This window comes from Mixophyes fleayi, chromosome 5 (assembly GCF_038048845.1).
Source record: "Mixophyes fleayi isolate aMixFle1 chromosome 5, aMixFle1.hap1, whole genome shotgun sequence".
NCBI lineage: Eukaryota > Metazoa > Chordata > Amphibia > Anura > Limnodynastidae > Mixophyes > Mixophyes fleayi.
The window spans coordinates 111,292,420-111,304,978 of NC_134406.1; the positions used below are offsets into that span (position 1 = coordinate 111,292,420).

General features: G+C 44.6%; 1 protein-coding gene across 3 annotated transcripts in view; it reads right to left on the reverse strand.

Moving 5' to 3' along the window:
* SLC12A7 (solute carrier family 12 member 7) overlaps positions 1-12,559 on the reverse strand; it is a 271,122-nt gene that overhangs the window by 49,645 nt on the left and 208,918 nt on the right. For all 3 annotated transcript variants that reach the window (XM_075212693.1, XM_075212694.1, XM_075212695.1), the window contains exon 9: positions 11,811-11,975. In XM_075212693.1, the coding sequence (XP_075068794.1) occupies positions 11,811-11,975 (165 nt within the window). The remainder of the gene's footprint in view (positions 1-11,810; positions 11,976-12,559) is intronic.

The following is a 12,559-nucleotide window of genomic DNA, read 5'->3' on the forward strand; positions in this document are numbered from 1 at the left end:
ACACATGGAAATAGAGATAACATGGAAGTCTACTACAGCTGCTATACAATATTATATGGCCAGGTCTCATCTAAAATATATAGATACTGTACTTTCCTTGAAATTTTCTTTTAAAGTCTCATACTCTGCATAACCCTATGCTTATTTGCTAGACCAATTGAACAGATTAGTCCATTACATAAGTATTCTTGTTACACCTACAAATCTTTTTTTTTTTTTAAACCTTTTATAATTCTTTATTTTAAATGGTCAAGCAATACAAGGCATACAAAATACGAAATCTGAAAGTTACAGTGTGTACATAAAAACACATTTGTATTGTGACGAAATCCAGAAAAATACGTCCACAGGGAACTCGAGATGTAAGCTGACCAATTTTTTAAGTTATTTCTTGCTTTACCTTACATAAAACAGACAATATAAACATAGTTTGGGGGGGGGGGGTAAAGGGGGGAGGGAAGAAGGGAGACCACAAAAGCTAGGCAGCAGTGCGGTCAGAAAGAAGATAATGAGAATGTGTTAGAAGGTCAAGGGCTGGTAGAGCAGGAACAGGGTCCCGCTCGCCACACATGGGTCACCACGAGGGTATTAAGTGTCAGAGGGGAACGGGCTCTCCGCCATTTGCCATGGAGCCCAAACTTGGCTGAAAAAGATGGAGAAGAACTACACTTCCAGTTGAGGGCAATAAGGGATTTGGGGGCTGTGAGGATGTGTGCTGTCAATTTTTTAGAGAATTTATCAAGATACGGGGAAGGGTAGCAAAGGAGAAAGATCCAAGGGTCCCTCGCAACGGGAGTCTCAAATAAGGTATTGATAAAGCCATGGATCGCATCCCAGAAGGGAGCGATAATTGGACAAGTCCACCAGATATGTGTCATAGAACCCCTGTGGCCACACCCCCGCCAGCAGTCAGGCGACGAGGAGGGGAACACTGCATGAAGTCAGGTGGGGGTATAGTACCAGCGATAGTAAATTTTATAGGATGTTTCTTTTAGTATGGTCGATATGGAGCTTTTAGCTATCCCCAGTCTCATGTCCTCCCAGGCCTCCTCATCCGGCGGAGGGTAGAGATCCCTCTCCCATTCAACCTCATGGGGAGCTGAGGGTGAAGAGTGGAATCAAGAAAGATACTATAAAGCTGTGATATCATACCTTTAGACATGGGGTGAGATTTGCATAGACTCTCAAATGGAGTGAGGGGACGCAGTATAAATTTGGGTGGTAGGGATCGCAAAAAATGGCTGATTTGGAAAAACTCGAAGGGGCTAAGCGTCCAGTCTGGGGAGTGAGACTGAAGTTCAGTCAGTGGAAGCCACTGACCTTGTTTCGAGAAGTCTGATGGGAATTTAAGGCCAGCCTGAGTCCAGAGACGGTGTCTCAATCTAGAGAGGCCAGGAGGAAATATAGGATTAAACCAGATGGGGGTCAGGGTAGAGAGGGCAGATGTGAGTTTTAATTTAAAGGAGTAAGAGTCACAAATCTTAATGCCAAATTTAATGGTGGGAAGGAGTTTAGAGGGCGAGGGGCGATGTATAGGGGGTACGCCCCAAAGTGGAGTCAGGTCAGGGAGGGCAGTATGCGCCGCTTCCAGGTCCAGCCATGACATGGAACCTGAGGGGGCATATAATGCAACAATTTGGGAGAAGTGGGAAGCCAGGTAATAAATCTTAATATCGGGTAGACCCCTACCACCACTGGGGATAGGTTTCTTCAGGACAGCAACCGAGACCCTTGGAGGCGTATGATTCCAGATAAACCGGGTAAGGGCCTTCTGGATATTGGATAGGAGGGTAGCAGGGACAGCAACTGGTAGGGTTTGGAAGAGGTACAGCCATTTGGGTATGATATTCATTTTCACCGCAATGAACCTACCCAGCCACGAGATAATAAGGCGGTTCCAAGAAGCCAAATCAGATTCAGTTTTGGAAAAGAGAGGTGGTAAGTGCCATTTAAATTTGAAAGAGGACCATAACACTTCGGTCTCCTGGGGGGAGACATGGAGCAGCAGGGCCTCTGATTTTGTATAATTTATTTTATAGCTAGATATGTCACCATAGGCCTGGAGAACATTGTACAGGTTGGGGAGGGAGATTGCTGGTTGGGAAAGTGAAAGCAGGACACCGTCCGCAAAACGCGAAACTTTAGAGTCGATGTCCCCCACCTGCACACCACAAATATTAGAGTTGTAATGGATTTGAGAGGCCAATGGCTCAATTACCAGATCAAAAATAAGGGGAGAAAGGGGACATCCCTGCCTCGTGCCGTTTTGGATGGCTAGCGAGTTTGAGGGTACCACGTTGATCAAGACTTTAGCTGAAGGCGAGGAATACAATGCCAGGACGAAAGTGAGAAAGTCGCCAGCGAAGCCAAAGGCCTCAAGAGCTGCTTTCATAAAGCCCCAAGAGATCCTATCAAACACTTTATCAGCGTCCAGAGAGAGGATTATAGTGGGAGATCTCCTGGTGTTTGCAAAATGTATAATATCAATAGCCCTTCTGGTGTTGTCCCTCGCCTGGCGCCCCGGAATGAATCCTACCTGGTTGTAGTGGATCAACGAGGGAAGGAATGTGTTTAGACGATTTGCCAGAATCTTATCGAAAATCTTTAGATCCAGATTGAGAAGGGAGATGGGTCTGTAGCTGGCACAATGAAGTGGATCCTTTCCATCTTTTGGGATCACTACAATTCTAGCTTCGAGCATTTCAGGCGGGAAGGGGGTTCCTTGAAGGACACCATTGTACAGGGAGAGCAGGTGAGGGGCAAGTACACTTGAAATTTTTTTATAATAAGCTGCCGTAAATCCATCTGGGCCTGGAGATTTTCCATTTTTTTGTGATTTGTGTAAGCAGAATTTCGTCTAATGTAATTTCTTCGTTGATGAATTGGAGGGCCTGCGGGGACAATTTCGAAAGTCTAGATTTAGCAAGGAAGTCTGATATCAACGAGGCGTTAGACTGCTGCGGGATAGAGACAGGGAGAGATGGAAGATTATAAAGGGCGGTGTAATATTGCTGGATAGCCTCTCTGATGGCAGCAGGGTCATGGAGGAGCTGGTTATTAGAATCACGAATCAATATAATATTTTTCTGGGTCCTTTCTGAACGAAGCCGCGCAGCGAGAATTTTGTCCGCCTTATCCCCCTTTTCATAGAAGGATTGTCGGAGATACTTAAGGCGTTTGGCTACCTGCTTGGAGAGAAGAAGATCTAATTGAGCCTTAGTCTCGCGGAGGGCTAGCAGAATGGAGGGGTCCGGAGTAGCCTTGTGTTGGGCTAGTTTAAGAGATAACTTGTTGGTCATGGTAAGAATTTCTTTTTTCCTCCTGGAAGCGATGTTAAGCAGATGTCCCCTCAGGACTGCCTTGTGCGCTGTCCATAGAGTGGCCCTAGAAATATCTGGGTGGTCGTTGAGCTCGAAATACTCTTCGAGGCGAGCCCCGAGCTGGGAAATTATATCCGCATTATGGAGCAGAGAGTCATTAAGACACCAGGTGTCATGGGGCGGGGGTGGTCTGAGAGGCCACAGAGGTCTATAGATATAGGAGAATAATCAGACCAAATCATTGGGTGAATTTGGGCCGCCTGGAGGTTTAATGCAAAGTTGTGGCTGAGCAGGATCATATCAATGCGTGAATATGAATGGTGTGGTGGGGAGTAATATGTATAGTCCCGAGAGGTCGGTTCTTTCACTCGCCAGGAATCGTAGAGATGCTAGGATTTCATGAGACTGAGGAGCGACTTAGAGGATAATGGGTCAGAAGTAGTAGAGGGCGCGGCCACAGGGGGGGGAACGACCCAAAGCCCGATTCAAGACCGTATTGAAATCTCCCGCTAGGATAAGGTCCCCCTGACGAATACGGGACAATAAAACGGCTATTTTGGAAAAACAACGATTCTGATGCTGGTTGGGAGCATAAACATTAACCAACGTGCAGAGTTTATTATTTAGTTTACCTATCAAGATGAGGTATCGGCCCTCTTTGTCTGCAAGGGAGTCAATGAGTTCAAAAGTCAAATGGCGGGCAAATAAAATAGCTACCCTTCGTTTTTTGGTTGAGTGATCGCAAGCATGGTATGAGACGGGGTACGCTTTGGAGCGGAGCTCTGGGTGGAAGTTATGTAGAAAATGTGTCTCTTGTAGAAAAATTAAATCGCCCTTATGAAGTTTTAGGGTAGCGAAAAGCTTACCTCTTTTCTGGGGGCTATTTAGCCCTTTAACATTAAAAGAAACTACTCTAAGACCCATGTGCAGCGAGGAGGAGAGATATCAGGAGAAGACCTAACACAGGGTGGTCAAATAAGAAAGGGGGGGTTTAGGGGGGAGGTGAGGGAGTTAGGGAGGGGGGGGGAAATGGTCACTTGGTGAAATAGGCCGGGACCTGTTGTGCCGACAATGGTAAAAGAAAACTATGCGCTGGGAAAGCACATAGGTCAGCAAAAGAGCCATAGGCTCTAGGGAGGCGCGGCGAGGCCGCGAGAGGGTACATCACCGGAGGGCAAAGAGCTAGGCTCCAAGTGTGCACCCCTCTGGGTCACCTGAGACATTGTAAGTATAGCAAAAGTAGCAGAGATTCACGTGTGGAAAAACCTGGAGGGCGAGTATGGGGTGGGGGGGGGGGGGGGAGAGTGAGGTAGTCCCAAGGGAAAGTAGAGGGTAGGAAATAAGTTTCTGGGGGTGGGAGGGTATTGCATCGGGAAATGAGGGAAGGCCGTTGGGAGGCGTATATGAAAAAAGAAAAAGTAGGATGAATACTTAGTAAAACCAGAGAGTTACCAAATTGGATGGTAGGAGATAAACATAAAAAATAACAGAGCTCAACAATTACCTAGAACAACAAACTCTCAGCTTAAGTGGGGTATCCCCGTTTTCAGCTCCACGGTCAACCCAAGGTGGGCGTGAAAGGAGTAATAGCCCCGGCTAAAACTGGAAAAGCGACCTAGATGGCCACTGTAAGTGGTGACCACGAACCAGCTACAGCCAGGAGGAGAGTGAGATAAATAAAAATAAAAATAAATAAATAACTAAAAAAGCTTAACATTGTATAACATAACCTAACATGGTATAAACTGGGAATCCCAGACGCCAGAGGATGCGCCCCCTAGTAGGGGAGGCAGCCAAAAGAAGACAGGATCCAACAACACAGTTAGAAAGGAACCCAAAACATCAGGAACAGAGCAACAGGTAAGTAATACACACATGATAACCTGCAAAACAGTGCAACTAGACTCAGTAGGGCTTTCGGATGACACACCCATGCAGCGTTAGCATATGGGGGTTTGAAGTCTAAAACCAATAGGAAATGACAGAAATTTCACTGGGAGCATGGTCGAGGACCAACTCTCAGCAAAAGAACAATATGGGGAGAAAAATAAAAATGGAAAAGAATCACAAAATGTAAACCTGGTGTAGCAAGTCAAGTCCCAGAAGGTTCAGTGGATTGCTGAGAGGATGATGACATCGATGGAATCGTATTCCACTCGGTCCTTGGGGCTTGACGCGCCGACTGTTTAGTCGGCCTCTGAGGGAGGGGAGAGGGTTCAGGGAGAACGGGAAGTCCTGTAGTAATGCCAAGTTTGGGAAGTAGAGCCTGCGCCTCAAAGAGGGTTCTGGCCATGAGCATAGAGCCTTGGTGCCAGATTAGGAGACGAAAAGGAAAACCCCAGCGATGCTTAATTTCCTTTTGGCAAAGTTTAGTAATCGGCTTGAAGTCCCTTCTTTTGGCCAGAGTGAGTGGGGAGAGGTCTTGGAAAATCTGCAGGGTGGCGTTATCGTAGGTGATCGAAGGAAGTCGACGTGCCTCCTGCATGACGGCCTCCTTTGCCGTAAAATAATGCATTCTAAGGATAACGTCCCTGGGTTGAGATGGGTCCTGAGAGCGAGGTCTGAGTGCGCAATGGGCACGATCCAATAAGAGTTGATCCTCCGGGGTTTGGGGGGAAAGCTGGGTGAAAAGCTTCTTAAGGTAGAGTTCCAAGTGGGCAGAGTCGACATGTTCAGGTATTCCCCGAATTCTCATATTGTTGCGTCTGGCTCTATTGTCTTGGTCCTCCTGTCCCTCCTGTAGCTGGAGAATATCTTGGCGGATTTGGCCCAGATCTGTGTCATATGTTTGCTGGTACATCACCACCTCCTTGACACGTTGCTCGAGATGGTCTGTTCTGTTCCCAACATTCGCAATATCACTTTAGTGAGTGGAGGGCCTGCACCGAGGCTTTGACATCTTTCACCTCTTTGAGGAGGGACAGGAAGTCCCCGCGGGTGATAGGGGAGCAGTCCTCTTCCTCAGACCCCGAATCAGAATGTCCACCATATCTAGCTTGGTTTTTTTTGTTTGGAAAGATAGGGGAGGAGGTCCCCTCCTGTAGATTTTTTTTCCCCCTTTAGGCATTTTGGAGTGTGAGGCAAAAAGGAATGGGTGGGGAGGCAGAGGATATGGAGAAAACCCGGTTGTTCCACAGGGCGCAGCTCAGGGACCGGAGGGGGCACAGAGGCATAATTAGAACCCAGTTATTTGAGCCCGGCCCCGAACCTGGTATGCAGGCGGAAAGACAACTTGATGAGAAGGAGCTGTAGTCCGAGCCTGTGGGCTATTGAAGAAACACTGTATGATAGGAGTTGTGCCTTGTAATCAAGCATGAGATTCTGGTGGAGCGAGCTCAGCACTAGGGAAACAAGACTTTATACACACTTGCAAATGTGATACAGGTTTACTGCTGGCTGGTGCCTTTTACCCTACTCCAGGGTGCGTGTAGCAGGCTTCACTTAAGAGAGGGGGTGCGGAGAAGCGTAGTCGCTGCCTGCGTATCAGACGTATTGGGAGACTTTGTAGTTAATTCTGCTGGGTAATACAAGCGGGCACAAGCCTCAGGGTAGGATGCGCAGGGTCCCCAGTCACAGGGCCAGCCGTGGGCTTCTTACAGTTCATGGGCCAGGGAGGCAGAGCTCCAGCCCCACAGGGAGCCGAGAAGAATCTGCTGGCAGAGTGAACAGCTTCAGACTGAGTGAGAGGAGATGGGGAAGTATTGTAGTGCTGGTGGTCTGAGGTCTGAGATCTTTGCCCACAACTCCTCTAGAAGCACTGACAGTGAGGCAGGGGTGCCCTCCAGGCAGACCCCACATGTTGCAAGCGGAGGTGGGGAAAGTACAGAGGCTGCAGCTCTCACCTAAGTCAGGAATCCTGCCCACTTTCGCCGGAAGTGCCGTGGCGAAACTGAAAGTGAGGGGTCCGCGGGGAGGCTGAAACTTTAGTCCGGGGCCTCAACCGGAAGTAGGACGCCGACTTCAGCCGATCGAGCCAGCGGCTAGTCACAAGAGGCTGGGGGGTCTGGATGTAGAACCGCCAGTGAGAGTGCAGCGGGTCCAGCTCTCAGAGGGGCCCCCGGCACAGGATGTCCAGCTGCCTACAGGAGGGCTCAGAGTTGGTCTTCCGAGGTCCCAGCCGGTAAGTCGGGTATGGGATGTTAGTTGGCAGGCTTCGCAAACAGGGAGCTATGGTGAAGGGGGATATGACATGTGTAGCCCGAAATATAGAGGGATTAGGGTCTCGGGGAGAGGGGAGCTTGGAGATGTGCGACCAGTCGATATGGCGTCCTAGCCACGCCCCCCACAAATCTTTTTTTAATTTAAATTTTCAAGGTGAGAAAATGCAAACAACCCCAAGAGAAGAGAACTACAAAGTAAATCAAATTCCCATTGTACGATAATACAATAACACATCAAATAGGTAAGAACAAATGATGTCAGCGAGGGTTTAGACAGGTTAGTACGTTACATAGGCAGAAGTAGACCACAATGAAATTAAATAATTTAATGTGCACCCAGGTGTGTATGCTAAAGATTCACAAAATAGATCACCATATACACCATCGTAACCAAATGGTTGCATAGACATACATAGGAGTGAGTATGTAAATAATTAGCAGGACAAATACAGCATCAAGAAGAGAAAACATCCAGACCAGTTGCCTAAGAGGGATCACCATCCGGATCCTCAGTTAGAGACAGCAACGCATACCTTCACTGAATCCATCAAAACAAAATTTTATAATATTTAGATTTCCTGGCCATGTGGATATATCTTTAATGTTCAACAGTGTCATTCCCTAGGGCAACCCAAGAACCAAAACGTAGGATCCTCAATGGTCATCCATTTTTTAACGACAGTATCTTTCTCTAGGGTGAACACAACAATTACATACTGGGAGGATGACCTATCCAGGAAAAACAAACCAAAACAAAAAAGTGAAATTTTTGGGACACCTCAGAGAGAGATCCAACTCCATGTCGATCGAATACACTCCACCACCTCCATCTACAGCCACTCGACCCCTGGACAGGAACAAAGGTGATGACAGAAGTCAATAGTCTACCAGAGTATGTTCAACAGATATAGCTGGATCTGACGAAACCTGGTGCATGAAGTGGCAATCTTGGCACTACCAAGCATACTGCTCCAATCCTCCTCATCAATAGAACCAAAATCAACTTCCCATCTAGTTTAAGGGCAATCAAGTCTCCTAACATATCGGGAAAAATGGTAGTATACAGTATAGAAATAATTTTTTGAGAGCCCAACCCACGTAAGACAACCCTTAAGCGGGGAGGGACAGAACTGGGGAGCAACACCTTGGAATTGAGCCTGCAGTGCATGCCGTAGCTGTAGGCAGCTATAAAATAATCGTTTCGGGAGCCCAAACTCTTAATTGTTTAAAGGATTGCAAATAGATATCAAACTAGAGCTCCAACTGACTGAACCCCATATGCAAGCCAAGCGGATCCAGTCCCCAACTTAAAATTGCCCCAAATAGGAATCTCTGGGTCCCAACCCACAAACGCTGCAGATTTATGCACCAAGTTCCAAATCAGAACTGCCTGCCTAAGTGGGGGGCTGTATCCCTGGTTCACAGAAGGACCCCATGTAGCCATGTAAGAAGCCATATTGAGTACCCCCCCCCCCCAAATCATACCTAACCCATTCCCACAAGTGCGACAGCTGGGTCGCAATACAATAGGATTTAAAGTTAGAAAGGCAACGCCCCCAGAAGTAATATATCGGCAGAGTGTATCCAAGCGTACACTCTCTTGTCCACCCAGAACTGAGAATTATTATTTTTTTTTTTAAAAAATACATTTTATTGAAGATTTTCCAATACAGGAGATTCAGAAAAAGAAAAGGGACCAACTCCCAGGCTTTCAGCAAAGACAAATTCAAAAAACAGGTCTATCTTAATACATATGTAAATTGAGATTGAAGCCATGGGATTAGACAAAGTTTGAACTAACTTCATTGTGCAGCACACACAGTGTCGGGTGGGGGAGTGGAGAGAAAAAAACAGTTTAGGATCATCTATAAGCTTGAAGGTACGTGTAAAATATTTCCAAATTTCAAGTGAAAAATGAACTGAGGGAGGGAGATTGTGAAGAGAGGAGTGGTCTTTTGTTTCAAGCCAGTAGCAGAGAAGACTCAAACCTCCCCTTCTGGCGTGCAGGAAAAGGACTTTTAGGCAAACTCTTTGGCGCTTACCAGATGAAACAAACTGGGGATATGCTCGATTGAATGTTTTTAATGGCAAGCGAAGGGACTCATACAGTCAGGGTTTGAAAATAAATAAAGAAGTCTGGGAAGGATATTCATCTTTACTGCAGCGACTCTGCCAACCCACAAAATTAATTGAGGGTTCCAGGACCGGAGAACGCGCTTTAAGGTGGCAATTAGAGGGGGAAGTTGGCCATGTACAATTTATCTTAACATTTGGTTAGCTTAATCCCTAAATATTTAATGTGCCGAGTTTGCCAATTAACCTTAAAAGTGTTTTGCAAATGTATTTGGACATTAGGATGAAAATTAAGAGCTAGGGCTTCAGTTGTATCTGAATTAATTTTAAAGTTAGAGAGTAGTCTTTAATTTAAAAAAAAAAAAACAGTGGGGACAGAAACATCAGGATTCGTTAGAGTAAGAAGTATGTCATGTGCATAGAGTGCCAATTTACATAATGGAAAGGTATTTTTTAATCTGGGAGAAAACCTATCTAGGAATATAAACAGGGGCATGTTGTAACGGATACAGAAGTTTAGGTTTTATAATCATTGTCACGAACATGCTCCCAGCTGCTATGACTTTAAGGGTGTTTGCTGTGTGAAGTCACACGATTCCAGAGCACAGTCTCTTTCTTTTTTTTTTGGTGACTGTTGATGCACCTTTGGCAGCAATTACAGCCTCAAGCCTTTTGGAATATGATGCCACAAGCTTGGCACACCTATCTTTGGGCAGTTTTGCCCATTCCTCTTTGCAGCACCTCTCAAGCAACATCAGGTTGGATGGGAAGCCTCGGTGCACAGCCATTTTCAGATCTCTCCAGAGACGTTCAATCGGATTCAAGTGTGGGCTCTGGCTGGGCCTCTCAAGGACATTCAGAGTTGTCCTGATCCACTCCTCTCGCCGTTTGCTTAGGGTCATTGTCCTGATGAAAGATGAACAGACGCCCCAGTCTGAGGTCAAGAGCACTCTGGAGCAGGTTTTCATCCAGGATGTCTCTGTACATTGCTGCATTCATTTATATATATAATATAATATAATATAATATATATATATATATATATATATATATATATATATATATATATATATATTATAGTATTCTCTACGATTCGGATATATCATCCAATGAATAATTAAATACCATATAGAATTATGGAACAAGTTCTCGTTGTTATGTTTCGAACCTGGACAAATTGGAATGTAATGATTATAACTTATTTTGAACCACTAGACAGATACGTATATAGAGCGGTCGTGCAAGCAAATATTCATTTTAAGGCAAGTCTTTTTATACAAGAGAATGATTGTTCATATATTTCTTATATTTTCTATATGTTATTTGTTAATAATATGTGAAGTGTTACATTTGTGAGCTGACAAATGAAATTCGATACATTTGTGTGAGAACACCGAGTTAACCTATAAAAGATAGGCTGCTTCATTAGGATCCAACTCTCCTGAAGTCCTGCGTGACGAAACGTGTCGAGAGTCTGGATGTGGATTACTTTCTGTGAGGTCTACTCCGAATTGATCAATAGGAGTAGTCCTGGTTTTTTATATAATATGTCTGCAATCTGAGGATTTCTGGTACGTGCAACATTTGTACATGATTTTATAAATAAAAGATTTTGTTAATGCACTATGAAAGCGCCCAAGTTCATTTTTACCAAAACACTTACTGACACCTTTTTATGGTATCTTTTAGGTGGCATTTTGCAAACTCTTTTAGGTAAAAGTTATGTGTTTATTCAGTCAGAGCTTCTTCCTTGCAGGGGACAGATGAGGGTATCCCCCAACCCCCTTGTATCAGACCATAGGTTTACATATGTGACCACATCTATAAACGTAGGCTTGAATGCCATCAACTAGCTTATGGCTATAATTTTTTTTTTTTTTACATAAAATAGACCAAAAGTAAACATATTTGAAAATTCCTTAAACATACGTGGTTTTTATTGTATTGTAGGAAACAATAAGAGTTGCTAAGGAAAGGATAACAAAATACTACTGTTTTCTTTTTTTAAATGTGCTCCTTTTTTCCCCCTATAAATTGCCCATGAATATATATTATTTAACGAAACTGAAAGCAAGAGACTCCTAAAAGAAAAGTGATGAATATAAAAGATGGGGGATCTGAAAGCCGCAGACTTTGGCTGATAGAATAGTGATGTACGCAGGCCTTTACACATGCATCAATACAACAGGAGATTATAATTATAGGGAAACTAGCATTTTTGTGTCTAGAAGTTGTAAATAAGCAATTTGTTACTGACCTGTCACAGAGGGAAAGTAAATTCCAACAAGCATTGTGAAGTAAGTCATAATGTCTGTCCAAACATAATTTTGACTAAAAGTTTTTTCACCCTCTCCTGAAAATGAAGATGTTTGGTTCCTCTCAACAATAGATCCCTTTTGACTGTAAGCACTCCAAAGATTATCTAAAAAACAGTAAGGATGCAAATTTAAAAATGACCAGTTGTACAGTGTAAAGTTATAGTTATTATTTAAATCAACATTTTGTGGTGATCAGATCAGTGAGGGGCAACCTGATGCACTTCAAAAGTTGCATGTGAGGCCCTATAACCTTCAAAAGGGCCACACATTGCCCTTAATCTCTGTAATAATAAACAACCCAAAAATGACATCTGAAGCCCCACAATACTCATCCCAAAAAGCCCTCACCATGTCATCTCTTCCACATGCCACTCAGACCCTTCACTTACCCAAAAATTCTCCCACAGACCCTCAGATGCCCACTTGCAAAATACCTGTCACATGCTATTCAGACCTTCCATCTGCCACAAAATGAATCCATAAGTAACAGAAATGTCCACATGAAAACGCATCAGACTTTAACATATCACTCAATCCCCCCTTCCCTCCGCCAGCTCCCCAAGCCACCCACTCACAGGAGGAGTATCAGGGACCAGCCACTTCAATTTACTTGTCTCTTCATTAAATTATTAAAATAAAATTGTATTAATGTCAGTCTAAAAATGATTGTTCTTCCCTTCTCACTCAG